We start from the raw sequence: 26,894 nt of genomic DNA, 5'->3' as shown, positions 1-26,894 counted from the left end.
AATGTGGTACGCAGTACTCTAAATGTGGCCTAACTAGTGTTTTATGCAGTTCAAGCATAACCTCCCTGCTCTTATATTCTATGTCTCAGCTAATAAAGAAAAGCATCCCGTATGCCTCCTTAACCATCTTATCCTACCATTTATTGTGTATTCCCTTGCCTTGTTAGCCCTCCAAAAATGCATTACCTCATACTTTTCAGGATTGAATTCCATTTGCTACTTTTCTGGCTACCTGACCAGTCCATTGTTATCTGCCTGCACTCTACAGCTTTCGTCCCCACTAGCAACCACACGGCCAATTTTTGTATCATCATTATCAAGATACATTTAAATCTCTCTCCAAGATTTCCAGTTATGACCTCTTCTTTCCTTCTTTCTCTCTCTTCACTCTTGCTCACATTCTCTCTCTTCATTCTCATTTGTGCTTTCTTCACCTCCAACTTGTGGTAACTTCTTCAAAAGTAGTGCCAGAAGATTGGAGAATTGCAAATGTTGTACCCCTATTCAAACAAAGGGAAGAGGGATAAGCCTGGCAACAACAGGCCAGTTAGCGTAACGTCGATGGTGGGGAAAAAATTGAGACATTAATCCGGGCCAAAAGTAATTGGAAATGGGGAAATATAGGTTAATAAATGATAGCCATCCCGGGTTAGTTGAAGGCAAATTGTGATTGACTAATTTAATTGAGTTCTTTGATGAAGTAATGGAGTGAATTTATGAGAGTCTTGCGGTGGTTGATGTGTATATGGATTTTCAAAAGACGTTTGATAAAGAACCACGTAATACACTTGTTAGCAAAATTGAAGTCCATGGGATTAAAGGAAAATTGGCTAAGGGACAGGGAACAGTGGTGAGCGGTGGTTTTTCAGACCGGAGAGTATTAGAAATAGCCCAGTTTAAGGCTATCTCTGGTCACTTTAATAATCAGGATCGACTGTAAACCAATCTGATGGATATTTTGTGTTTAAGATGGAATATAACACACTAGTTATATTTCACACAAAAAAACTAACAGGTAGTTGCTATCAATTCTGATCAGACAAACGGCTGGTGCACGTGAGCAGTTCTCTGGCTTGCAGTCTCTTTCTCTGTCTAGAGCTTCCTTCGGTAAAGCATGGGTTCACTTAAGGGCTAGACTTTTGGTACATCATCACCCATATAAGCACTGAGATGCAGGCTATAGTCCATATTTGTTGAAAAGTGGAAACTAGCGCCTGATTATAGCCCATTTATCAGCGGCGCAACTTTCGGCATACATGAATGAGCTGCATCGCCCGGCCTATTGAAAAAAAAAATGACGAGAATAATGTTTATAATGGAAACGAGCACCCGATTATGGCCCAGATTATCATCGAGCGCTACTTTCGGCAATTCGCCCAAATGATCGCTGGCCCAAAAAGGCGCTGAAGAAAAGCTGCAATCACCTGACCTTAACTCGGCACTACGGATTGCTATTTTGGAACTCTGAGAATCTTTACTAAAAGGCTGCTTGAAGTGTTTGTCAGGAGAAGCAATTTGTGAGTGATTTTAAGGGCCTTTTTTGACTCTTGCCAATGATCTAATCACATTTGTATTTGTTGAGGACAAATGAAGGACATTTATAGTGATGGGGCCTGTAATTTCTCAACCAATATTGATTACTAATCACATGCTGCAGAATAGAGATGGGAGAAGGTATATTGAAGAGCATTATGTGCCCAATCAAAGAGGTGGCAGACTGCTGAGGAGGTGGTGACCAGGTCCCACACAAGAGATTAGTGTGCAATATTCAAGCACATGGTATTGGGGGTAATGTATTGACGTGGATAGGGAACTGGTTGGCAGACGGGAAGCAAAGAGTAGGAATAAACGGGTCCTTTTTAGAATGGCAGGCAGTGACTAGTGGGGTACTGCAAGGTTCAGTGCTGGGACCCCAGCTATTTACAATATACATTAATGATTTGGACGAAGGAATTGAATATAATATCTCCAAGTTTGCGGATGACACTAAGCTGGGTGGCAGTGTGAGCTGTGAGGAGGATGCTAAGAGGCTGCAGGGTGACTTGGACAGGTTAGATGAGTGGGCAAATGCATGGTAGATGCAGTATAAGGTGGATAAATGTGAGGTTATCCACTTTGGCGGCAAAAACAGGAAGGCAGATTATTACCTGAATGGTGACAGATTAGTAAAAGGGGAGGTGCAACGAGACCTGGGTATCATGGTACTTCAGTCATTGAAAGTTGGCATGCAGGTACAGCAGGTGGTGAAGAAGGCAAATGGCATGTTGGCCTTCATAGCGAGCGGATTTAAGTATAGGAGCAGTGAGGTCTTACTACGATTGTACAGGGCCTTGGTGAGGCCGCACCTTAAATATTGTGTACATTTTTGGTCTCCAAATCTGAGGAAGGACATTCTTGCTATTGAGGTAGTGCAGCGAAGGTTCACCAGACTGATTCCCGGGATGGCAGGACTGACGTATGAAGAAAGATTGGACTAGGCTTATATTCACTGGAATTTAGAAGAATGAGAGAGGATCTCATAGAAAAACACAACATTCTGACTGGATTGGACATGTTAGATGCAGGAAGAATGTTCCCGATGTTGGGGAAGTCCAGAATCAGGGGTCACAGTCTAAGGATAAAGGGGTAAGCCATTTAGGACCGAGATGAGGAGAAACTTCTTCACTGAGAATTGTGAACCTGTGGAATTCTCGACCACAGAAAGTTGTTGAGGCCAGTTCGTTAGATATATTCAAAAGAGAGTTAGATGTGGCCCTTACGGCTAAAGAGATCAAAGGGTACGGAGAGAAAGCAGGAATGGGGTACTGAAGTTGCATGATCAGCCATGATCATATTGAATGGTGTTGCAGGCTCGAAGGGCCGAATGGCCTACTCCGGCACCTAGTTTCTATGTTGCACCCAATGCATTTACAGCGATAAGTCATCGCACCTGAACTTGTCCGATAACACGTGCGTTACAAGGCTGAGCTTCCAAATGAGGTCATCAGTGAGATATGCCAGCTAATTAAGGGAGATCTGCAGCCGACCAGCACCATCAGGACCGCACTGCCCGTTGAGGTTAAGGTTACTGTGGTACTTTCCGTCTACGCATCGGGCTCCTTTCAGGCCTCAGCTGGCGACATTTGCGGTATCTCTCAGCACGCCACACATTGCTGCATTCGACAGATGACTGAAGCCCTTTATGCATGCAGGATGGACTTTATAAACTTCCCTTTGATCAGGAATACACAGAGTAAAAGGGTTTTTGATTTCTCGAGAATAGCAAACTTCCCCAAGGTGCAGGGAGCAATAAACTGTACGCACATCGCCATGCGAGCATCTTTACAGGATGCAGAGGTGTTTCGGAACCGAAAGGGATACCAGTCCCTGAATGTGCAGCTCGTTGTCGACCACAAGCAAATAATCATGGCAGTAAATGCAAATTTTCCATGGAGCATCCATGATGCGCACATCTTGCTTGAGAGCACTGTGTCTGACCTGTTTAACAGTCAGCCACAAGGTCACTGTTGAATGCTGTGGGATAAAGGATATGGCCTTGACAGCTGGCTCAGGACGCTCCCTGTGTATACCCCAGACAGAAACCGAGAAGCGCTACAATGAAAGCCAGATAGCGACAAGCAATATTGTCGAAAAGCCAATTGGAGTGCTTAAGCAGCACTTCAGATGCCTGGAACACTCAGGAGGCAACCTACAATACCATCCTGAGCAGGTCGCTGAGTTCATTGTGGTGTGCTGCATAATGCATAACCAAGCTATCAGGAGAGGACAACAATTGCCAGATGGAACCACAGGTCCACCTCCGGAGAGAGGGGAGGCAGAAGAGGAGGACGAGGATCTCTGGGAGGATAATCAGTCTGTCGATGAATCGATCCCCCTCTACAACACTGGAAAAGCCCCGTGGTAGTTACGCAGCTGCAAAACTCTTGCGTCAGCAGCTGATAAATGAATGCTTTGCGTGAAGTTACATTGGTGACAGTTACAGTTGCGTTACGTTTCATCCTTGCCATGGCCATTGTTTCCAACCATTGTATTGATGTTTTACCGTACGTCATTATAAGACACTTCACAACAATTGTAAGCTTAAATTAAAATGTTTAATAATTGAAGACGTAATTTAAAAATGTTTTAACAAAACCTATATAACACCCCCAACAGTAAACAACATTTTTAACACAACAATATAACACCCTCTCACCATCCCCAACAGTGAATATTCAACAATTTTTTTTAATAACAATATACAGCGCCCCCCCCAACCTGCGCCACGCTTACCTCCTACACCTTGACGACACCCCCCCCCCCCCCGTAGTAACCCCCCGTTTCCCATTCACTCCCCGAGTAATGGGACCAAGACGTCTTGCAGCAGAGCACCTGGAGGCCAGCTGCTGTGAGGGGTTGACGTCGGTAGAATGACTTCATGGCTGGAGGAGAAGACGTTTCCAAAGAAATGTCTTCCGAGTCAGAAGGAAGTTCTTCCTCCCGTCTCGAATCTGTCATGGTGGTTGGTGTGACAGCACCTTTGGGTGCAATGCCGTCTCCCGACACTGTCGCAAGCCACAAGGCATCGACAGTTGGTCGTTCGACCGATTGCTGCAACTACCCGCTCCACACCCTCCGTTATTCGTGGGAACAGTGTGGCAATGTTGCTGGTCAACCCACCAAGAGCCCGGAGGAGCTTTCGACCCTATGTCGACGCTCGCCCTTGACAGTGCGACCATGTCCTCATTTGCATCCGCCCATCGCAGCGTGTGCCTACCTCGCCGACTCAACCTCCGCGGGATCCGCGTGGGCACTGGACGCCTTGGAGTGTCCTGCTGCAAGCCGCTTGGCCCCGCTACTTCATCCGTTGAGGATGACGTGGCCGCAGGTACCACAGATGACAACTCTGGCTCCTCTTCCTCCTCCTCAGATTCCTGTTCGTCGCCTGTGATGATGACGACTTGCAGCGGTAAAGGGGTTGGTGCAGGGGCCTCCCTTTGCACCTGGGGAGCTGCAAAACATAATTGAGGTTATTAGAAGAGAAGGGTAGACATGAGAATGCTTGCGCTGCGCTGGCATATGTACAAGGAGCAACACTACTGCAATAAATGTGAATGTGAGAAGTTGCATATGATTAACATGGGAGTACAGAAGCTGCATGCATAACATTACATCATTCATATATTATAATGAAATGCCTTTAAATTACCACTGGTTTACCACAGCTTTACATATTACTCACGTGGCACAACAACGGGATCTGCACCACCACGGGTGGCAGAACGATTATGGGTGCTCACTAGTGCTGCGGCACGTTCCTCTAAGTCTGTGAGCGGGTGGAGCTCAGCAGGCCCTCCTCCAGTCCGCCCCTACTCCGCATGTTTCTTAGATATCTTCCTCTGCAAACGTGACGAGCATGGCATAAGCTAATTGACTAGGTACTATTACGGAAAACAACAGATATTATAATCCACAATTAGTCACCCCGCATTCTATTAATCCATAACTTTAACGTTATATGCTAATATGATTTATAACATCTACGTTCAAAGAAAATATTTAAGATCTTATTTATGAACTAATGCTTGACTCCAAACATCTCGTGTACAATCTCCAAGAAAGGCCCCATCCATGGGCCTTGCCATTCGGCACCTGAGGGGAGGTAGGCAGTTTATTTGAATCGATGGAGGTCCCTGGGGGGGGGGGGGGAAATCAGGACCGCTGGTGAGCTCGGCAATGACAGGACTATAATGGGAGGGGGCACTGTGTCCCTGGACTGCACTTGGAGACCTCCGTGTGGCCAGAGCTAATGTCCCAAAGTGTCCCAGGGCAGACAGTGAGCCACGGCAGCTCTCCCCCAGTCCAGGCTGGGTCACTGTGAGAGTGACAGCAGCCGGAGAGACTCTCACAGTCTGGGTAAAGGTGACCGGACCCCTCAGTGCTCAGTCGTGCCCCATCCACCAACGTAATCAAAAAGAAGACGGTGCCCAAGTTGAAGACTTGCTCATAGCACACAAAAGTTCTCCTAAACTAAAGTGGTAGAAATGCTGAATGTTTGTGGTCTGTCTGCTTCCAGTCATTCCTTTAAATAATAATAATTAATGAATACTGTTGATTAAATGTAAGGCATCTCAGCAAAATTAGACTTAAAGGGCGCAGATTCCGAACCCAGTCCAAATCTTAGCAGGGAAGCTACCCAAGGTTACCCAGCTTAATTGCAATCCGGCAGATTTACATTCTAATCAATTCAGTGCATCATTTCAATTTAAAATGTAATCATTTAATACTTACTCTTGCTGAAGGAACCAGGCTGTTCCACCTCTTGCGACACTGGTCTGTCTCACGCCTATCGTGGGCCACCGATGAAACAACGGCGGCGATATCACCCCATATTTTATGGTAGGTCCGAAGGGGAGGTTTCCCACGGCCACCCCGGGTTAATTGGCCCCACCTATTCCCCACCTCATTAACGAGGGCCTTATTCGCCTCCTCCGAGAAGACTTTCATCCTCCTTCTCCCTGACAGTTTCTCCTGCTGCATACTGATATCACTAGACATGCTTAAAATGAACAGACTGTTTCCTTTCTCTCTCTCTCTCTCTCTCTCTCTCTCTCTCTCTCTCTCTCTCTCTCTCTTCTGAGCATGTGCAGATAACCCCTGATCTCCCAAATCACAGGAAAACTTCTTTGCTTAAAAAAAAAAACATGCATGTGCAGAACGGAAGTTGCTATGGACACCAGCCTTGCACAACTGAATACATTGCTCAGGCCATCGCCCAAATGAAAAAGGCAAAACTAGCGGTTTTTAAAATGGGCGATATTCCAGCGAATCTGAAAAATAGAAATAGCGGAACTATCGCCCATTTTTGGGTGATAGCGATCATAGTTGGACGCAGTATAACTCAAGAAGTAACGGAGGCTTGTAATAAAGGAACGGCAATAATCATGGGTGATTTTAACCTTTATATTGATTTGGATAATGCAAATTGGCCAGGGAGGAGTTCATAGACTGTATACGGGATAGTTTCCTTGAACAGTATGTTGCAGAACCAACCAGGGAGAAGGCTATCTTAGATCTAGTACTGTGTAATGAGGCAAGATTAATAAATGATCTCATCGTAAAAGATCCTCTGGGAATGAATGATCATAGCATGGTTGAATTTCAAATTCAGTTGGAGGGTGAGATAGTTGGTTCTCAAACCAGGATCCGAAGCTTAAATAAAGGAGACTGCAAAGGTATGAGGGCAGAGTTGGCTAAAGTGGACTGGGAAAATAGACGATTTAATGGGATGGTTGATGAGCAGTGGCAGACATTTAAGGAGATATTTCATAATTCGGAACAAAAACATATCCCAATGAGAAGGAAAGACTATAAGAGAAGGGATAACCATCCATGGCTAGCTAAGGAAATAAGGGAGGATATCGAATTGAAAACCAAGGCATACAATGTGGTCAAGACTAGTGGGAGGCCAGAGGATTGGGAAATTTTTAAAAGCCAGCAGAGAACGACTAAAAATAGGATTAAAAGAGGGAAGATGGATTATGAAACTAAACTAGCACGGAATATAAAAACAGATAGTAAGAGTTTCTACAGGTACATAAAAAGGAAAAGAGTGACTAAAGTAAATGTTGGTCCCCTAGAAGATGAGACTAGGGAATTAATAATGGAGAACAGGGAAATGGCAGAGACGTTGAACAAATATTTTGTATCAGTCTTCACGGTAGAAGTCACTAAGAACATTCTAATAGTGGATAATCAAGGGTAGGGAAAACTTAATGCATTATCACTATCACTAATGAAGTGGTACTAGGTAAAATAATGGGACTAAAGGCGGACAAGTCCCTTGGACCTGATGGCTTACATCCTAGGGTCTTAAAGGAAGTGGCTACAGAGATAGTTGTAATCTGCCAAAATTCCCTGGAGTCTGAGCTGGTCCCAGCAGATTGGAAAACCGCAAATGTAATGCCACTATTTTTTTTTAAAAAAGGAGGCAGACAAAAAGCAGGAAACTATAGACTAGTTAGCCTAACATCTATCATTGGGAAAATGCTGAAGTCCATTATTAAGGAAGCAGTAGCGGGACATTTGGAAAAGCATGATTCAATCAGAGTCAGCATGGTTTTATGAAAGGGAAATCATGTTTGACAAATTTTCTGGAGTTCTTTGAGGATGTAATGAACAGGATGAATAAGGGGTAACCAGTGGATGTGGTGTATTTGGATTTCCAGAAAGCATTCGATAAGGTGCCACATAAGAGGTTACTGCACAAGATAAAAGCTCTCTGGGTTGGGGGTAATATATTAACATGGATAGAGGACTGGTTAACTAACAGAAAACAGAGAGTCGGGATAAATGGATCATTTTCCGGTTGGCAGTGACTAGTAGGGTGCCACAGGGATCAGTGCTGGGTCCTCAACTATTTACAATCTATATTAATGACTTGGATGAAGGGACCAAGTGTAATATAGCCAAGTTTGCTGCTGATACAAAGATGGGTGGGAAAGCAAATTGTGAGGAGGACACACAAAATCAGCAAAGGGATATAGCCAGGCTAAGTGAGTGGGCAAAAATTTGGCAGATGGAGTATAATGTGAGAAAATGTGAGGTTATCCACATTAGCAGAAATAATAGAAAAGCAAATTATAATTTAATTGGAAAAAAATTTCAAAGTACTGCAGTACAGAGAGACTTGGGGGTCCTTGTGCATGAAACCCAAAAGGTTAGTATGCAGGTACAGCAAGTAATCAGGAAGGCAAATGGAATGTTGGCCTTTATTGCAAGGGGGATGGACTATAGAAGCAGAGAAGTCCTGCTACAACTGTACAGGGTATTGGTGAGGCCACACCTGGAGTACTGCGTCCAGTTTTGGTCTCTGTATTTAAGGAAGGATATACTTTCATTAGAGGCTGTTCAGAGAAGGTTCACTAGGTTAATTCCGGAGATGAGGGCAGTTGACTTATGAAGATGGGTTGAGTAGGTTTGGCCTATACTCATTAGAGTTCAGAAGAATGAGAGGTGATCTTATCGAAACATATAAGATAATGAGGGGGCTCGACAAGGTGAATGCAGAGAGGATATTTCCACTCATAGGAGAAACTAAAACTAAGGGACATAGTCTTAGAATAAGGGGCTGCCCATTTCAAACTGAGATGAGGAGAAATTTCTTGAGGGTTGTAAATCTATGGAATTCTCTGCCCAAGAGAGCTGTGGAGGCTGGGTCATTGAATATATTTAAGGCAGAGATAAACAGATTTTTGAGTGATAAGAGAGTAATGCGTTATGGGGAGCAGGCAGGGAAGTGGAGCTGAGTCCATGATCAGATCAGCCATGATATTGAATGGCGGGTCAGGCTCGAGGGGCCAAATGGCCTACTCCTGCACCTATTTTTTATGTTCTTACATTGTAAAGTTTAGCCCCAAGAGTGTTCGACCAGCTCAACTTCTGTTCACTTTCCCCTCACACTGTGCGGTCAATCTTGACTAGGCTACTTTTATTCTATTTTTAGGAGTGGTCCTGACCTGGGATATTGACCAGACCTTTTGACCTATAGAGGTTTCCCTAAACATTTAATGTCCAATAAGGCTTCTAGTTCTTTGTCTCGATTCTAGAAACAATCCCCTAAAGATGCCTTACGACTTTGGCCACGTCATTCTCTGTTTACACTAACTTAGGGTTTCTCCCTGAGGAAATTATTTAGCTCTCTCATCCCTATCATCTCCTTTGATCCCATGAGGCCAAACCAGAAAACTGCTCGCTTCAGCGTCGTTATCTTCTTTACGACATAGCAACATGTTTACGTTAACTCTCATAACTTCCATCCATTTTAAGTCTTTCTGTAACAAATTGTCTTAAAGATTCACAACAAAGCTGACGTTTTAACTTGAAAACCACAGATAATGGTTGTCATAGTCGAGGATGCTATAACATCTGAGCAGAGTACCAAGACATTAGAATTTCTAAGCATTCGTCTCCAGTTCTAAACAACGATTTAAAACACAGCATTTGTATCGGTTTTACACATTTTTAGGCATCCCTGATTTCTAACCAGGGAAGTGTGCAGTGTTGTTCCCCAGAGGTCGGTGTTGGGACCATTGCCCTTTTTGATATATATATAATGACCTGGACTTGGGTATATAGGGCATAATTTCAAAGTTTGCAGATGACCCGAAACTCGTAAATTTAGTAATCAGTGAGGAGGATGTAGACTGGTGACATGGGCAGACACATGACAGATGGCACTTAATGCTGTGAAGTGATTCATTTTGGTAGGAAGAATGAGGAGAGACAACAAAAACTAAATGGTATGATTTTAAAGGGGGTGCAGGAACAGAGACCTGCGTTGTATATAGACAAGTCTTTGAAGGTAGCAGGACAAGTTGAGAGGTTGTTAAACAGGCATATGCAATCCTTGGCTTTATAAATAGAGGCATAGAGTACAAAAGCAAGGAAGTTATGCCAAATCTCAGGCTCCAACTGAGTATTGTGTCTAATTCTGGGCATCACACTTTAGAAAGAATGTCGAGGCCTTCGAGAGGGTGCAGAAGAGATTTTGCAGGGATGAAAGACTTCAGTTATGTTGAGAGACTAGAGAAACTGGGGTTGTTCTCCGTGGAGTAGAGAAGATTAAGGGAAAATTTGATACAGCTCTATGTTCATAAATCATGAAGGGTTTTGATAGAGTAAATAAGGAGAAGCTGTTTGCAGCGGCAGAAGAGTCGGTAACTAGAGGACACAGATTTAAGGAAATTGGCAAAAGAACCAGAGACGACATGCGGACACGTTTTTATGCAGTGTGTTGTTGTGATGTGGAATACGCAGCCTGAAAGGGTGGTGGAAGCAGATTCAATAGTAACATTCGAAAGGCAATTGGATAAATACTTGAAGGGAAAGAATTCACAGAGTGATGCGAATAGATCAGGGGAGTGGGACTAATTGGATAGCTCTTTCAAAGAGATGGTGCAATAGGCTGATTGGCCTCCTTCTAAGCTTTAGCATTTTATGAATGGAAATCTTGTCCTCCCCCCCCCCCCCCCCCCGACCCAACCAGGGAGTGGGCGGCACCTCTATTGCCAAGATGGCTGAGAAAAAAATTGGTTTACTATCTCCATATAGAAGAATACAAGCTACCTTTCTCAAAGGTCAGAATGCCATTAAGGCAAGAGTGTTTTGCTTTCTTGAATACAGTTTGAGAAAGAGCAAAACTTCATGAAGAGGCCTCGATATGGAATTAATCCTATCCTTCATTACACCCATAGATAGAGTGTTGGCAAGCTGTTTGATCACAGGGCACATCACAACTGAGCCAGTCCTGTCCCAATTCACATCCACACTTTCGACCAGGACTCATTGGTTACATATCAGGAGTAGGAACTCTTCCCTAGTGCCCGAGGATGCTGAGGCCAACTTTAGCAACCCAAGTGCTTTTTTGGTTGGGATTGGTTAATGCAGCGCAGACCAGTGCTTGAAACTGCACTGAGTCATTGAAAATCCAGAAGGAACTGTGTCCTACTCTGGGCACCATACTTCAGGAAGGATGTCAAAGCCTTGGAGAAGGTGTAGAGGAGATTTACTAAAATGGTTCCAGGGATGAAAGACTTCAGTTTTGTGGAGAAGCTGGGATTGTTCTCCTTAGAGCAGAGAAGGTTAAGTGGAGATTTAAGAGATGTTCAAAATTATGCTGTTATGTTACTTGAGCTGTTGTCTTAGGATAGATTAGTTAACAGGGCCAGAAATTGAACCTAGGACATTCCTGGTTTGTATAACTTAGTACAAGTGTATTTACCCGCTAAGCCATCAGGACAGTTTTTTTTAAATTAATAAATTCAAATATATTTACTGTGGTGCTCTCACAAATGTATGACAAAGTCTTGAATCTGAAACTGGTCTTGGCAGTATTGGATGGCAAGCATGTTGTTAAAGTTTGTGATTTTAATTATGGCATGTAGCTTCATTTTAATACATAATATCCTATTAAACATGCATCATTGCATTTTGAAATCTGTTGAAGTACAGAATGTTAACTGTATTAATCATTCTCACCATAGCATTATTTGAGACATGTAGATTAAACTGAATTTGAGTTGTTAATACATTACGCACTGGTCAGCTTTTACCAATATACATTCCTGCCCACATTTGAAATGAAAACTACCTATCTAAACTTGTCAGGCTGTACATAGCCTGTCCTGCCAGTGATGGTGCACAGGAGCAGGAGTGCTTACAGACACTTTCTTTAATTACAGTTAGTAAATAGGTGATTTAGCGAGTAAAATCTAACCCACGCATTCAGATAATGGAAGGATTTTGAGTGCATTTTTTCTAGCTGTACTGTAGTTTTTAACACCGTGCTCTTCTCTGAAGTGTATGATTACCTATGACCTAAAGAAGTTTTCACTGTTGCTTATAATTACTGAGTTCCTTTGGTTAATGCCTAGCCAGTGAACCCATTCTTCTCCCTGGCCACTGTCCAAGACTGAACCAGACTGTGTGCAACCATGGCATCCTATCTGACCCTAAGCTCAGCTTCTGACCCCATACCCTTTCCATCACCAAGGCCGCCTACTTCCACCTCCATAACATTGCTTGTCCCTGCCCCTTCCTCACATCGTCTGCTGCTAAAACCCTCATTGTTGCCTTTGTTACCTCTAGATTAGACTATTCCAGTGCTCTCCTAGCTGGCCTATCACCTTGCACCCTATGTAAACTTGAGCTCATCCAAAACTCTGCTGCCCAAGTCCCGTTCACACATCACCTCTGTACTTGCTGATCTACAATGGATCCTCGTCCAGCAATGACTCGATTTTTAAAATTTTCATCCTTGTTTTCAAATCCCTCCATGACTTTGTATTTTCTGTAACCTTTTCCAGTTCGACAACCCTCCCAGATTTCTGCGCTCCTCCAATTCTGGCCTCTTGCGCATCCCTGATTTTCTTCACGTCATCATTGGTGGCTGTGCCTTTAATTACCTAGGCCATAAGCTCTTTAATTCCCTTCTTAACCCTCTCTGCCTTTCTACATCTTCCCCTTCCTTAAAACTGACCTCTTTGACCAGTCTTTTAGTCACCTGTTGTAGTGCTCAAGTTTCGGCCTGACTTGCTCCTATTTTTTTTGAGCAACTAATTTAGAATGGAGCATCTTAGAAATTGCAACTTTCAGCATTTAGTTTGCTCCAGTTCTAGTGAGTTAGAATAGTTTCATTGTAGAACAGATTTTTTTCAAAAGGGGGCGTGTCCAGCCACTTACGCTTGTTTTGCAAGTTTAGGCAGTGAAAACTTACTCCAAACTAACTTAGAATGGAGTAAGTGCAGATTTTTGTACGCTCAGAAAAACCTTGCCTACATTTTAGGAATTGGGCGTAGGGAACGAGAGGGGGGTGGGAAGAGAGAAGGTATGGAATTTTAAAAGTATTTAACAGTTTCATTTCTACAAATAAAGAGCCATCCTGAATAATAAATGATAAACAAAGCAAATAAAAAATATATTGAATTTTCCTACCTGTCTGAAGCAGCAGCAGCAGCCTTCCAGCTGTGAAGATTCAGGCAGTTCGGCCAGGGGACAGGGGCGGCAGGCATCAGTCCACCCACACACAGCGACGGCGGCAGCAGCCTTCCAGCTGCGAAGATTCAGGTCGTTCGACCAGGGGACAGGGGACAGGGGAGGCGTACAAAGCACCGGGAGGGAAAGCCAGCCAGCAAGTTTAAAAGTTTAATTTGTACTTCAAATATGGTTGCTGCATTATCAACACCATGGAGAACCATAATCCATCAATTCACTGCATAGGAGAGAATTGATTAGAGCTCACCGCACCAGGAACGTCATAGCCCGTAGGCTGATGGGCAGGAGACCTTACCCACGTCGACAATATCGAGCCAGACGCTCGTACCTGGACATGAGCGAGGCTGATTTTTGTCAAAAAGCTGCGTTTCCGCAGCGAAGTTGTCGTTGAGATCTGTGATATATTGAGAGCAGATTTGCAGCTCAGAAGCAAAACGCCGACTGCCCTGTCTATTGAAGTGAAGGTAACAGCTGCACTTTCCTTCTATGCCTCGGGATCGTTTCAAGCTACAACTGGAGATGTGTGCGCCATCTCTCAACATGCAATACATGCCTGCGGAGGAATGACTTCATCAAGTTCCCAATGACCGGCCAAGCAATGCATGACAGGGTTGTGGGCTTCTCCAGGATTGCTGGCTTCCCAAAGGTACAGGGCTGCATTGATTGTACACACATTGCCTTGTGGAGGATTCCGAGCAGTACAGGAATAGAAAAGGTTTCCACTCCATTAATGTGCAGCTCGTGTGTGACGACAAGCAGCACATCATGTCAGTCGATGCGAGATATCCTGGCAGCACCCATGATGTGTTCATCCTACGCGACAGCATTATATCTGACATGTTTGAGCAGCAGCCAGAAGGACAGAGCTGGCTACTGGGAGACAAAGGGTATGGCCTGGCCATCTGGCTCATGATGCCCCTACGCCTAACACAGATGAATGCTGACCATCAATACAACATGGCGCACATTGCGATGCACAGCATCATAGAGAGGACTATTGGCATCTTGAAACAGCGTTTCTGATGCCTGGACCATTCCGGAGGCCACTTGCAATACTCTCCTAAGATTGTCGGTCAGTTCGCTGTTGTGTGCTGCATGCTGCATAACTTAACCATCATGAGGCAGCAGGAGCTGGTAGTGGAACCAGAAGACCCACATGAGGGACGAGTGCCTGATAGTAATTTGGAAGAGCAGGATGAGGATGATGAAGACGATCAGGAAAGCATGCAAGTGCCTGATGCCGGAGCACGAGGTCGGAGGAGGTCGGTCCATCATGCTCCTTTAACGATTGCTCGAGCCCTGCGCCAGCAGCTCATCCGTGAACGTTTCAATTACTGATGCCTCAGGGCTCTGCGACAACTGTTGCGCATGGATATGTTTATTTTTTGGAGTTGTTCCTATGTTGTATTGTGTTAATGGAACATGATTCAGTTTTAATGAAAAAATATTTTATTGAAAAGTTAGCGTCATTGTAATAAAATATTTGTTACATTTTAATATGACTTGAAGATCACTTAAAAACTTGTAAAGTTACAAGACTTACAAAACAATTGCAATTTGAAAAACGTTACTACAGTTACATCAAGAACAAGAACAAAAGTTGCAAAGAAAGACTGCAACCATCTCTCATCCACATCTCGGTGAATGTTCACTTCTTCATGGGGGTGTCATTTGATTGGCCGGGCTATGTGCCCTTATTGCAACAGCTACCTCACCCAGGCCCTCCCTGATGGCCTGTGTCATCACTTGCATGCCCTCCCTGACGGCCTGTGCCATACTTGCACTCCCTCGGACATTCCCTCCCTCATTTCCCATATCATTACTGCTATTTCTCCCGTCAGTACCGTTACCTCTTCACCCACTGCACTGACGCTGTCCACGAGTGATCAGGTAAGGTCATTGCTCTCCACAGCCAATGCCACAACCTGAGCCACATCTGTTGCACGCTGTTGTTGCTCAGGAGAGCGTGTTTCCAAACTCCTCCTCCTCTGCCTGGGTCTGCGTCGCGGCACCACTCCACTGGGAGCCGCGGGCTGGGACGGTGGGACCCTGGGTGTTCCAAACGGCAGCACTCGGGTGGGAGCCGCGGACTGAGATAGTGGGGCAGTGGGTGTAAGCTGCTGCATATTACATCAGCAGCACCACTGGGACCCACAACGTCACAATCTGTGAAACCATGGAAGGTCAAACCAGTACCTATGGAAGTGGGAGGCACAGGCTGGGACGGTGGGGCAGTGGGTGTAAACTGCTGCATTACACCAGCAGCACCACTGGGACTTGCAACGTTGGAATCTGTGAAACCATGGAAGGTGGAATAAGAACCTATGCAAGGGGCTGAAACACTGATGTCCGCTAACGTGGGCTCATAAATATTAAGTTGGAAGGTCTCCCCTGAAGTCATCGCCTGCTGCCAACCTTGGTCTGCATCGTCCGCTTCTGGTTCTTGTTCTGGATCTTCAGGATTGGCATCATCATCTTCTGCAAAATATAACAGAACAGTTAAATGTTTAGCAACAGAGGAGGGGGCAAGATGGGTGGCATGAGTACTCTCACACATAGCAGGCCAGGCAGCAGGTTGATTTGAAGGGCCATGATGCATTTTCAGGACTTACCCTCTCCCTTGCGTATGGACCCAGATTGCTTTTCTCCATGTACGACTCATCATAGCAGCTACCCTTTGTTCCAAGGGTGTCAATGGATGCAGATTGGGCGTGCCTCCTCCTGTTCGAGTTGTTTCCCTTTTGTTGTGGCCAATTTCTTCTGCAAAGATTAAAATATAACTTTTTACAGAGTGCATCTTTCTGCAGGGTGGGACATATACAGATAGTCACATTTACAATTACGATTCCATTGAAAAATGAAAATATTACTTACACTAACTACTTGACAAAGGTCATGCCATTTCTTTTTACACTGGTTCCAGATCTCCTGGTATGCACCACTGCGCAGTAATCTTCTGCAACTTGGTTCCAGTGTTTCTTCATTTCTTTGGGTGGCACTTTTATGCGACCTCTGTTGCTGGTATCCAGCTCCTGCCATCTCTGCTCAATGAAGTCAACTAATGTCTCCACTTCCTTATGCAAGAAATTCTTTGTTCTTGGTGGACGTTGTTTCATTGCTGTATTCAATTGACACTGATTTTTCAAAACACGCACTCTTTATTTTACATGCACCTATGCAGCACTTGTTCTGGAAGTTTAGCAGCAAAAAGCAGCACTCACTGATTTCAACAGGTGATTTCTTCAGCAGTGTGTGTGCCTGAGGGAGTGCTTTTAGCAGCAATCAGCAAAATTCACTCAAACCTTTTCACAGCTCCAAAAAAACAAAACAGCGCTTTTCCTGATTTACCTTTAAAAATGGCCAATGTTAGTATCACACTGCACATGCGGCACGAAATCTGCTTCTGTGAGCTAGCCCCCCCCCCCCCCCTGCCAGAAGATAATTGGCGCCACGCTTTCACGCTGCGCTGACCTGGAACGGGCCCAATGCGGAACGGAGTATCCCGCCGCAAATATTAGGCGCACTTTTTATCCCCCCAAACAAGTGTGCCTCTCGGAGGTGCGCCATTCTGAAAGTGGCCCGAAACTTGCCCCCGTAATAACTCATATTAAGGTGCTTGGTGACATTTAAAATCCTGTGAAGCACCATGGGATTTTTTACTACGTTAAAGGCTCTATATAAATGCAAATTGTTGTTGATGGAATGATGGAGAAATGCAATGAAAAGTAAGCCATATGACATCTCAAAATTAAATATGATTTTCCTCACCTCTGGATGTTACTTAGTATTACCTGGATTACATTTTAAGTCACCGTAGGCTAAGCTTATAATAATTACTGCAGTCTTGTAATTAACTTTTTCTCTTTTCGCCTTAAGTAAGACATCTTTCAGTTAAATTATCAAAGCAGTACATTAGGTGTCGGCTCTGGCTCAGTGGTAGTTCACTTGTCTGAGTTAGACTGTTGTGGGCAATGTTCCCTATATTTTTTTTGCTGCTGTGTCATCCCTTAAAGGGGCCGTGCAGCCCATTCAATATACCGGGCATGCGTGGTTTTTGCAATGAAAAGCCGACTGCGCAGGATCCCTGGAGCACTGCGTAGCTTAAAGGGAGCATTGTTCGTGGGTTCAAGCCCCACTCTTGAGCACGTGCTCCAGATGAACACTTCAGTGCAACATTGAGGGGGTGCTGCACTGAGAGAAGTACCATCTTTCGGTTGAGACATTAAACAAAAGACATTAAAAGATTCCATGGCATTATTCGAAGATGAGCAGGGGAGTTCTCCTGGTGACCTGGCCAACATTTATCTTTCACTTAACATTACTAAAACAGATTATGTGGTCATTTATCTCATTGCTGTTTGTGGGACCTTGCTCTGCATAAATTGGCTGCTGCAATATCCTACATCTGTGGCTACACTTTTTTAAACAAGTACTTCATTGGCTGTCAAGTTTTCTTTTATTCGTTCCTGGGATGTGAGCGTCGCTGGCAAGGCCAGCGTTTATTGCCCATCCCTAGTTGCCCTTGAGAAGGTGGTGGTGAGCCGCTGCCTTGAACCGTTGCAGTCCGTTTGGTGAAGATACTCCCATAGTGCTGTTAGGGAGGGAGTTACAGGATTTTGACCCTGCGACTTTGAAAGAACGGCGATATATTTCCAAGTCAGGATGGTGTGTGACTTGGAGGGGAACTTGGAGGTGGTGGTTTGGAATGTCCTGAAATTGTGAAAAGTGCTTTGTAAGTGCAAGATCTTTCTCGTCAAATAATTCCTACCTTCTAGTTGAGTGCTTTTAGTTTGATTTTGTCTTAAGTGCACGGTCCATATCCAAAATATTGTAATGCAGTGTTTGAGATGCTATTGCGTCAACAGATCATTGAATCATTTTACTTGTTTATATTAGTTTCAGTGTAGATAATGGCCCGGATTTTGTCAGCGCTCACCGTTACGGAATAAATTGGACAGCAAATTCTGGAGTTCGCACATGCGCAGTTAAATGTGCAAATCTGGAAGTTGCAGTCTGAGTTATCCTGCTCCTCCACAGGCTGCACTATAACAGTACTTCGCCGATAGACTCGACATTGAAATACATGCAATGGTGTGAAGTTACGGTACTTGCCCACTAGTTACCCACCATGCACGCCAGAAAAAGTTAGGGCTGATACATTTCTGGTGTGAGGATAGGCATCTTTACAAATTTCACAGATATGAGCAATGTTCCCTTTGGCTCCTCGGGTCCTGCGCAGCCGGCTTTTCTGTCTCGCTCACACCCTTGCCTATAAAAAGCCTACTTTATTTAATTACTCGGCAATGGATATTCCACCCACATTAAATGGAACCAAGAGGGAGCAACTACAGTGATGCCCAGTGACCTTTGCTCATGAAAATAGTTATTTGTTGTTTGCCACCTGTGGTTTTCCTTTTGTGTCAAGCCACAGTAACATGCATTAGTGAGTCATGCTGTTGCGAGGACAGGCCATTTCTAATCTCTTTCCCATAGCTCCTTCATGCATCAGATTACTATTGTTGAGGCTAACCTCAGACTGCTGGCTACATTTGATATAGAAGAAATACCAATTGATACAATTCTGCTCAGGTGATGCTGGTAAACCCAGCGAGCTTCAGCTGGTTGTTGTGAGAAAGTGGGCTTGACCCATCCACCTCCACGGAGGTGTGTGGGGGGCCTGACCCATCCACCTCCATGGCACGAACCTGGTATTGCAGTACTTCCAGGAACGGTGCAGTGGCTCTCGGCCTTTTGGCTAAGAGCATTGGCGCAGAGTGATCCTTGATGTGTGCAAGGTGACCTCTGGCGTTTGTGATTTGACAAAGAATTGGAAAGATTGGCAACGAAAAATTAAATAATGACTTTTTCTGCAATCCTGATCCATTTTCACCACAGCAACATACTTGATATTGGTACATTTTACCATGTTAAAGGCACTATATAAATTCAACTTGTTGTTGGGAACTTAGCATTGTGGCGGATTGACTGTGGGTCAGCAACTTGGTCGTGCAACTGCCTACATAGCTGCTTTGCCATACTATAGGGTAGTGGTTGCCCAGATTGACGTTTTTATGTATGTAATGGTATTAAATATTTGTGAGTTTTTGAATTGGCATGGCACTAGTACAAACTTGACCGACTTCCAGAAGTAAGGCATTGTTAGTATAAACCAGGAGTGGGTAACTCAAGCTTTCTGACTTAAGCTCCTTGTGGCCGAACTGCCACAAATCATCTTTAAAAGAAATATATGATGTCTTGGTACATGTATGCATGTTTTAATTTGAATAAAACAATAGAAATTCTGCCTTAGAGGTACCAAACAGTATAATTGGATGGTTGCAGTAATCTGCTGGTACAGATTTGGTTGATGAGGCAGGGTCACAACATTGGCTCTCCAAATGAATGAAGTGGTCTGACATTTTGGTTAGAGATTCTTACTGTAATCTATTTTCTGAATGCTGCTGATCATTCACAGCTAAAATGGAATTACCTTTATTGGGTGTTTTCATGCATGTGCAGAAAGTTGTTTTTGCTTACCTTCGAATCTTTTCCTAATGCAACCCATCTGTGCTTGCATTTGTGACTAGTTGCATTTAAAAAAAACTAGGCAGCTTTAGAGAAAGTTTAGGAGTATTTGCGTAATTCAGCTCGTGCTAGTGTTTTTTCAGAAGAGGTTTTTGTCCTTTTATTTACTGTTGCAGAGTAGAGAAATAATACAAGCACAGCGTAGAATGAAAAATCTCCAGCTGTAATAGTGAAGTTTCATTTGGTAAAATCAGCATGCAATTGAGCTGTACAAACCAGAAGATTTCAGCTTGATTCCTGCTCTCCGCTGATCTCAAATGGGATGGCACTACAGTGGGTACGATTAACCTCAGCTCCTATAGGTTAAGTAGGGATATCTCAGTTCGGATTCATGCTCTCTTTGGTTGCTGTCCAAGCTGTTGAGCTCTCTGCAAAATCTTGGTTCTCTAAACATGTTGCTTTCATGCGATTGAGAATGACTTCAGGGCTAAATCGCACTTTCTGATGTGAGGTTCAATGGGCCTAGATGTGTAGCAATGTACTGCACATAAGAATGTTTAGGATTTGTACTGCCACTATTTCTCCCTCACCAATTCGCCTCTCCTCTTGCAATCCCTCTCCCCTTCTCGCACCCCGCCCTGAATAGTGCACTACCCTAGCCATATAGGATGTGTATCTGCAAACATGTACTGTAAGGTGTTACTGTTTTATGTTAGTTTATGTTAATGTGGTGTGTGGCGACGAACTGTTAAATTTGCTAAATGTTCCATGTAAAAATTTGGAGAATTATAGTAGTGGTGCAAAACTGCCATATTGTGTATATATAACATAAACTTGGATCGTTTAAAATTTGTTTTTGCAGAAACGGAGGGTTTCAAGATTGATACAATGGGCACCTACCATGGTATGACGCTGAAGTCTGTGACGGTAAGTGATGTTTCCCATTCTTGTGGATTGAAAGTGAGCAGATGTTGAGGATTGCAAAATCCAAACACAATGCAAGTGGTTTGTGGGGAACAAGTTGAGAGAAGTGCATTTTGCTGAAAATTGCTTTTAGTATGAGTTCATTTAAAAGACTGTTTTGCACATTTTTACTCATAATCTTAAGTAATTGCAGCGAGATCCTTGATAAGACTGATTCTATTCTCTTCTGAAAAGCTGAGCTCCTTTTAAAATAAAGTCCCTCTAAGTGGTATGTTCCTTGAGGGAAATGCTACTGTAATTCCCTATAGTACAGCTGTAAAATTATTTTATTTTGCATACTTAATTAGGTAATTGCTTCCCTCCACCATGTCTTTTCCTATTATCTTTCACAACTCTGCCTGGGGAAATTGTATTAGGCTGCAGTTGGCACAAAAAAGAGGCGCGGATTGCGTATGTGAGAAATACTGGTCCCTGGCGAGGAGCAGAGAGCGACTGTGAAATAAAAATGGATAGATTGGACAAATAGCAGTGCAGTATTAAGTTTGATCACTTATAGTCCCAGTTTCAGACATGAAGCTCCTTTAGGGGACCTCACCATAGGCTCAATTTTCCTCAATTATATCTGCTGTTTTTTTGGCATGTGCCTCTTTTTTTTGGCCAAAATTAAAATATCCAAGTTTCCCCAAAGTTTCTGCGCCAGCGTAACTCAGTTACGATTTTTTTCGGTTAGTTTTTTGCGTAACTTGATGTCTGCGCCAGTTTTTCAGATTTATGCAAGTTTGGCCAACCTACATTTCTCTTGGGTGTATGTGACCACTCCCAAAAAACCTTCAGGGCACTTAAGAAAAACCAGTGCACATTAGAAAATCGGCGCAGAAAGACGCCATTGTTTTTATGCGAAAGAGGGAGTCAAGAAGACATTAAATATGCATCATGAAGCTTAATTTAAAAAAATGTAAAACTGAGTAAATGGAAGTCTAATGCAATTCTTTAATTTTAGTTTTTATTCAAAGTGCCCTGCCACCACCGAATGTCTCCTCACTGGGCTCGAGGGTCGGAGTGTTGGCCGGCAGAATCGCTCCCTCGCCGGACACGGGCTCGGCTTCAAAAAAACCGTGTGGTTGGTGGGGTGGGGTTGGAAGCCGAACTGAAGGAATGAGGCCATACATTATGCAGCAGCCTTGGGGGGGGGGGGGGGTGTTTGCCGAGCTCCTGTGTCCGGGCGAGGGAGCGATTTTGCCGGCCGACCCTTGAGCCCGGTGAGGAGACGTTCGGTCGGTGGTGGGGTGGTACTTTGGAAAAAAAAAATCTAAAGTTAAGAATTGCATTAGATTTCGTTGGCCCAAATGTCCTCATTTGAATGCCTAGCTTCCCTTTTTAAGCAAGCCTATTGCGTATGCGCAGACCAGGGTGTGATCCGCACTAGGGTGTCGACCTTGGGAGAGGGAGAGGGAGAGAGAGATATTATGGGGGCAATATTGACAATGGCATTCCTCATGCAAGCCTTCTGCATGATGGTGCTGCGCAGGAAATTATTAATTCGACGTCATCACATGAGTAACCTCCGAGCACATAGGATGATGGGCAGGAGGCCTTATCCACATCAGGTATATCGAAACAGGCATTTATACCTGCACCTCAGTGATGCAGACTGTGTGAGAAGGCTGCATTTCCGCTAGGAAGTTATAACCGAGATCTGTGAGTTAGTAAAAGCAGACCTACAACCTAGAAGCGTCAGGAGGACTGCTTTATCAGTTGAAGTGAAGGTTACAGCTGTACTTTCATTCTATGCACCTGGATCATTCCAGGCCACAATGTGTGCGCCATTTCTTAACATGTAACACATATCTGCATTCAGCAGGTGACTGCTGCGCTATATGCCCGGAGGAATGACTACATAAAGTTCCCCATGACCGCTCAGGCAATGCGTGAAAAGGCTGTGGGCTTCTCTACCATTGCTGGCTTCCCAAAGGTACAGGGCTGCATTGATTGTACCCACATCACCTTGCGAGCACCTTTGGAGGATTCCAAGATGTACGGGAACAGAAAAGGCTTCCACTCCATTAATGTGCAGCTCGTGTGTGACGACATGCATCGCATCATGTCAGTTGATGCAAGATACCCTGGGAGCACCCATGATGCGTTCATCCTACGAGAGCGCTATATCTGTCGTGTTTCAGCAGCAACCAGAAAGGCAGAGCTAGCTGCTGGGAGACAAAGGGTACGGCCTCGCCACCTGGCTCATGACGCTCCTGCGCGTAAACCAGACGGAAGCTGAGCGGGAATACAACATGTCGCACGTTGCGATACGCAGCATATTAGAGAGGATCATTGGCATCTTGAAACAGCGTTTCCGATGCCTGGACCATTCCGGAGTCTACTTGCAATACTCACCTGAGATTGTAGGTCAGTTCACTGTTGTGTGCTGCATACCTTAGCCATCATGAGGCAGCAGCAGCTGGAAGTAGAAGACCCAACTGAGGTGATGGTGGCTGATGATGAAGAGGAAGATGTAGATGACGAGGAAGAGGAAGCCATGCAACTACCTGAACCCGGAGCACGATGGTGGAGGAGGTCGGGCCTTCGTGCCCCTTTAAAGATTGCTCGAGCCTTGCGCCAGCAGCTCATCGGTGAATGCTTTGCTGCCTGAAGGCTCAGCGGCAACTATTCCAAATGGATCATGTTTACTATTTGGACCTGTTCCCTAATGTTGTGTTAATGGAACAAATAATGGAAATGATTCAGTTATACAGGTTGAACCTCCCTTATCCAGAACTCCCTTATCTGGAGCCACCCCTTAGGAAGCTTTTAAATGCCAGCAAAAATGGACTAAAAAAAAATGATTAAGAAAGGGAAGATAGACTATGAAAGTAAACTAGCACAAAATATAAAAACAGATGGCAAGAGTTTCTATAGGTATATAAAAAGTAAAAGAGTGGCTAAAGTAAATGTTGGTCGCTAAGAGGACGAGACCGGGAAATTAGTGATGGGGAACATGGAGATGGCAGAGATGCTGAACAAATATTTTGTATCGGTCTTTACGGTAGAAGACACTAACAATATTCCAACAGTGAATAGTCAAGGGGCTATAGGGGGGAGGAACTTAACACAATCATTAAGGAAGTGGTACTCAGTAAGGTAATGGAACTAAAGGCAGATACATCCCCTGGACCTCATGGCCTGCATCCTAAAGTCTTAAGAGAAGTAGTGGCAGGGATAGTGGATGCATTGGTTGTAATTTACCAAAATTCTCTGGATCCTGGGGTGGTCCCAGCAGATTGGAAAACTGCAAATGTAACGCCCCGATTTAAAAAAGGAGGCAGACAAAAAGTAGGAAACTATAGACCAGTTAGCCTAACATCTGTGGTTGGGAAAATGTTGGAGTCCATTATTAAAGAAGCAGTAGCAGGACATTTGGAAAAACATAATTCAGTCAGGCAGAGTCGGCATGGATTTATGAAGGGAAAGTCATGTTTGACAAATTTGCTGGAATTCTTTGAGGATGTAACGAACAGGGTGGATAAGGGGGAATCAGTGGATGTGGTGTATTTGGACTTCCAGGAGGCATTTGACCAGGTGCCACCAAAAGGTCACTGCACAAGATAAAAGTTCACGGGATTGGAAATAATATATTAGCATGGATAGAGGATTGGCTAACTAACAGAAAACAGAGAGTCGGGATAAATGGTTCATTCTTGGATTGGCAATCAGTAACTAGTGGGGTGCTGCAGGGATTAGTGCTGGGACCCCAACTATTTACAATCTATATTAATGACTTGGAAGAAGGGACCGAGAGTAACATAGCCAAGTTTGCTGATGATACAAAGATAGGAGGAAAAGCAATGTGTGAGGAGGACACAAAAAACCTGCAAAAGGACATTGACAGGCTAAGTGAGTGGGCAAAAATTTGGCAGATGGAGTATAATATTAGAAAATGTGAGGTTATGCACTTTGACAGAAAAAAATAGAAGAGCAAGTTATTATTTAAATGGAGAAAAATTGTAAACTGCTGCAGTACAGCGGGACCTGGGGGTCCTGGTGCATGAACCGCAAAAGGTTAGTATGCAGGGTACAGCAAGTGATCAGGAAGGCCAGTGGAATCTTGGACTTTATAGCAAAGGAGATGGAGTATAAAAGCAGGGAATTCTTGCTACTGTTGTACAGGGTATTGATGAGGCCACACCTTGTATATTGCGTACAGTTTTGATTTCCATATTTAAGAAAGGATGTACTTGCTTTGGAGGCAGTTTAGAGAAGGTTCACTAGGTTGATTCCAGAGATGAGGGAGTTGACTTATGAGGAAAGGTTGAGTAGGTTGGGCCTCTACTCATTGGAATTCAGAATGTGATCTTATCGAAACGTATAAGATAATGAGGGGGCTCGACAAGGTGGATGCAGAGAGGATGTTTCCACTGATAGGGGAGACTAGAACTAGGGGCCACCCATTTAAAACTGAGATGAGGAGGAATTTCTTCTCAGAGGGTTGTAAAGCTGTGGAATTCGCTGCCTCAGAGAGCTGTGGAAGCTGGGCCATTGAATAGATTTAAGACAGAAATAAACAGTTTCTTAACCGATAAGGGAATAAGGGGTTATGGGGAACAGGCAGGGAAGTGGACCAGAGTCCATGATCGGATCAACCATGATCGTATTAAGTGGCGGAGCAGGTTTGAGGGGCCGTATGGCCTACTCTTGCTCCTATTTCTTATGTTCTTATGTTGACCAAGGTCCTGCCATTTTTTGCACTGGCCTCCAGACCTCAGGGTGGTCACCATTGCACAGTAATCTTCTGCAAGTTGGTTCCAGCGTTTCTTCATTTCTTGTGGTGAAACTTTTATGTGACCTCTGCTGGTGTCCAGCTCGTGCCATCTGGCTTCAATTACAGTGACTAGTACCTCCACTTCATCCTGAGAGAAATTCTTGGTCCTTGAGCCGCGTAGCATATTGTATTGTAGCTCCGATTTTTCAACTGAGAATTAAAGTTCTCGTATATAACTGGCTCTTTAAAAAGGGCCGACTGCAGAGCGGGAGCTGTACTGGGCATAGCAGTCATGTCAAAAATGTCCTTTTTTTTCGTGCATGTGCAGGGCTGGGTGGAGGTGGGGTGGGCATCATTTTTCCGGCGCAGACATTAGGCTCCACCCCCCCCCACCCCCCCCCCCCAGCTAAAGGACTGGCTGCATGGGGTCAATTTCAAAAAATAGAACGGGGAAACGTTCACGTTTTTTTTGGGTGTAGCCGGGGCGGAAAAAAATGGGCATATCTCTTGCAATACGCCAACAAATAGCATTGGAGAAAATTGAGACCATTATTTTTAATACTTAACTGGCAGCAGAGTGAAAACTGTATTAATTGCAGAAATGGGCACCATTGATTTTAATGGGGGCAGAGCTATGATAATTGCCTTCTAACTGTTATCAGCACGGGCAAATGTTCCAAGAAGATACGGAGTGGCGTAATTAATGGCGTAAGCCACTTACTTCACACTTTCCTCTCATTCTTTTGCACTGTTCAAGAGTCCCTACATCGTGAATGCTATTACAGTGGCAGATGTGCTATTACAATGGCACAGGGAAATTTGACTTGGTTTTTGATATTGCCCCTATTATCACTGGTGAGCTAATCTACAGGTTATAGGATGGTCAGCAAATGGCTCCTTCAAGAATCGAGTAGATTCTAATCAAAAATATTCAAACTGAATAAGATTAATAGTGACTAGATATGTAGAAGGTAAAGAGATATAATATTTTGTACCAGTGGGATGTAATTGTGGATGATTTGTTAATTTTATTGATAGTTACTTAATTATATAAATATTTATGCAATTAAGGCAGAATCACTAAAATTTTGTACAGTAAATTAATTTTTCATCTGATGGTGTATTTCAAAGACACTAGGTTGCATCTCTCTGCACT

At 44.0% G+C, this 26,894-nt stretch overlaps 1 protein-coding gene across 1 annotated transcript in view; it reads left to right on the top strand.

The window, feature by feature from the left end:
- The window catches only part of cdc73 (cell division cycle 73, Paf1/RNA polymerase II complex component, homolog (S. cerevisiae)), a 472,921-nt gene that overhangs the window by 108,679 nt on the left and 337,348 nt on the right, over window positions 1-26,894 (top strand). The window contains exon 10 of the mRNA XM_070887326.1: window positions 20,921-20,985. Within this exon, the coding sequence (XP_070743427.1) occupies window positions 20,921-20,985 (65 nt within the window). The remainder of the gene's footprint in view (window positions 1-20,920; window positions 20,986-26,894) is intronic.

The sequence above is a fragment of the Pristiophorus japonicus genome, chromosome 8, assembly GCF_044704955.1.
Source record: "Pristiophorus japonicus isolate sPriJap1 chromosome 8, sPriJap1.hap1, whole genome shotgun sequence".
NCBI classification, from domain to species: Eukaryota; Metazoa; Chordata; class Chondrichthyes; family Pristiophoridae; genus Pristiophorus; species Pristiophorus japonicus.
Note: the sequence above shows the minus strand (reverse complement) of the source record. Positions and strands in the feature narration are given on the sequence as shown.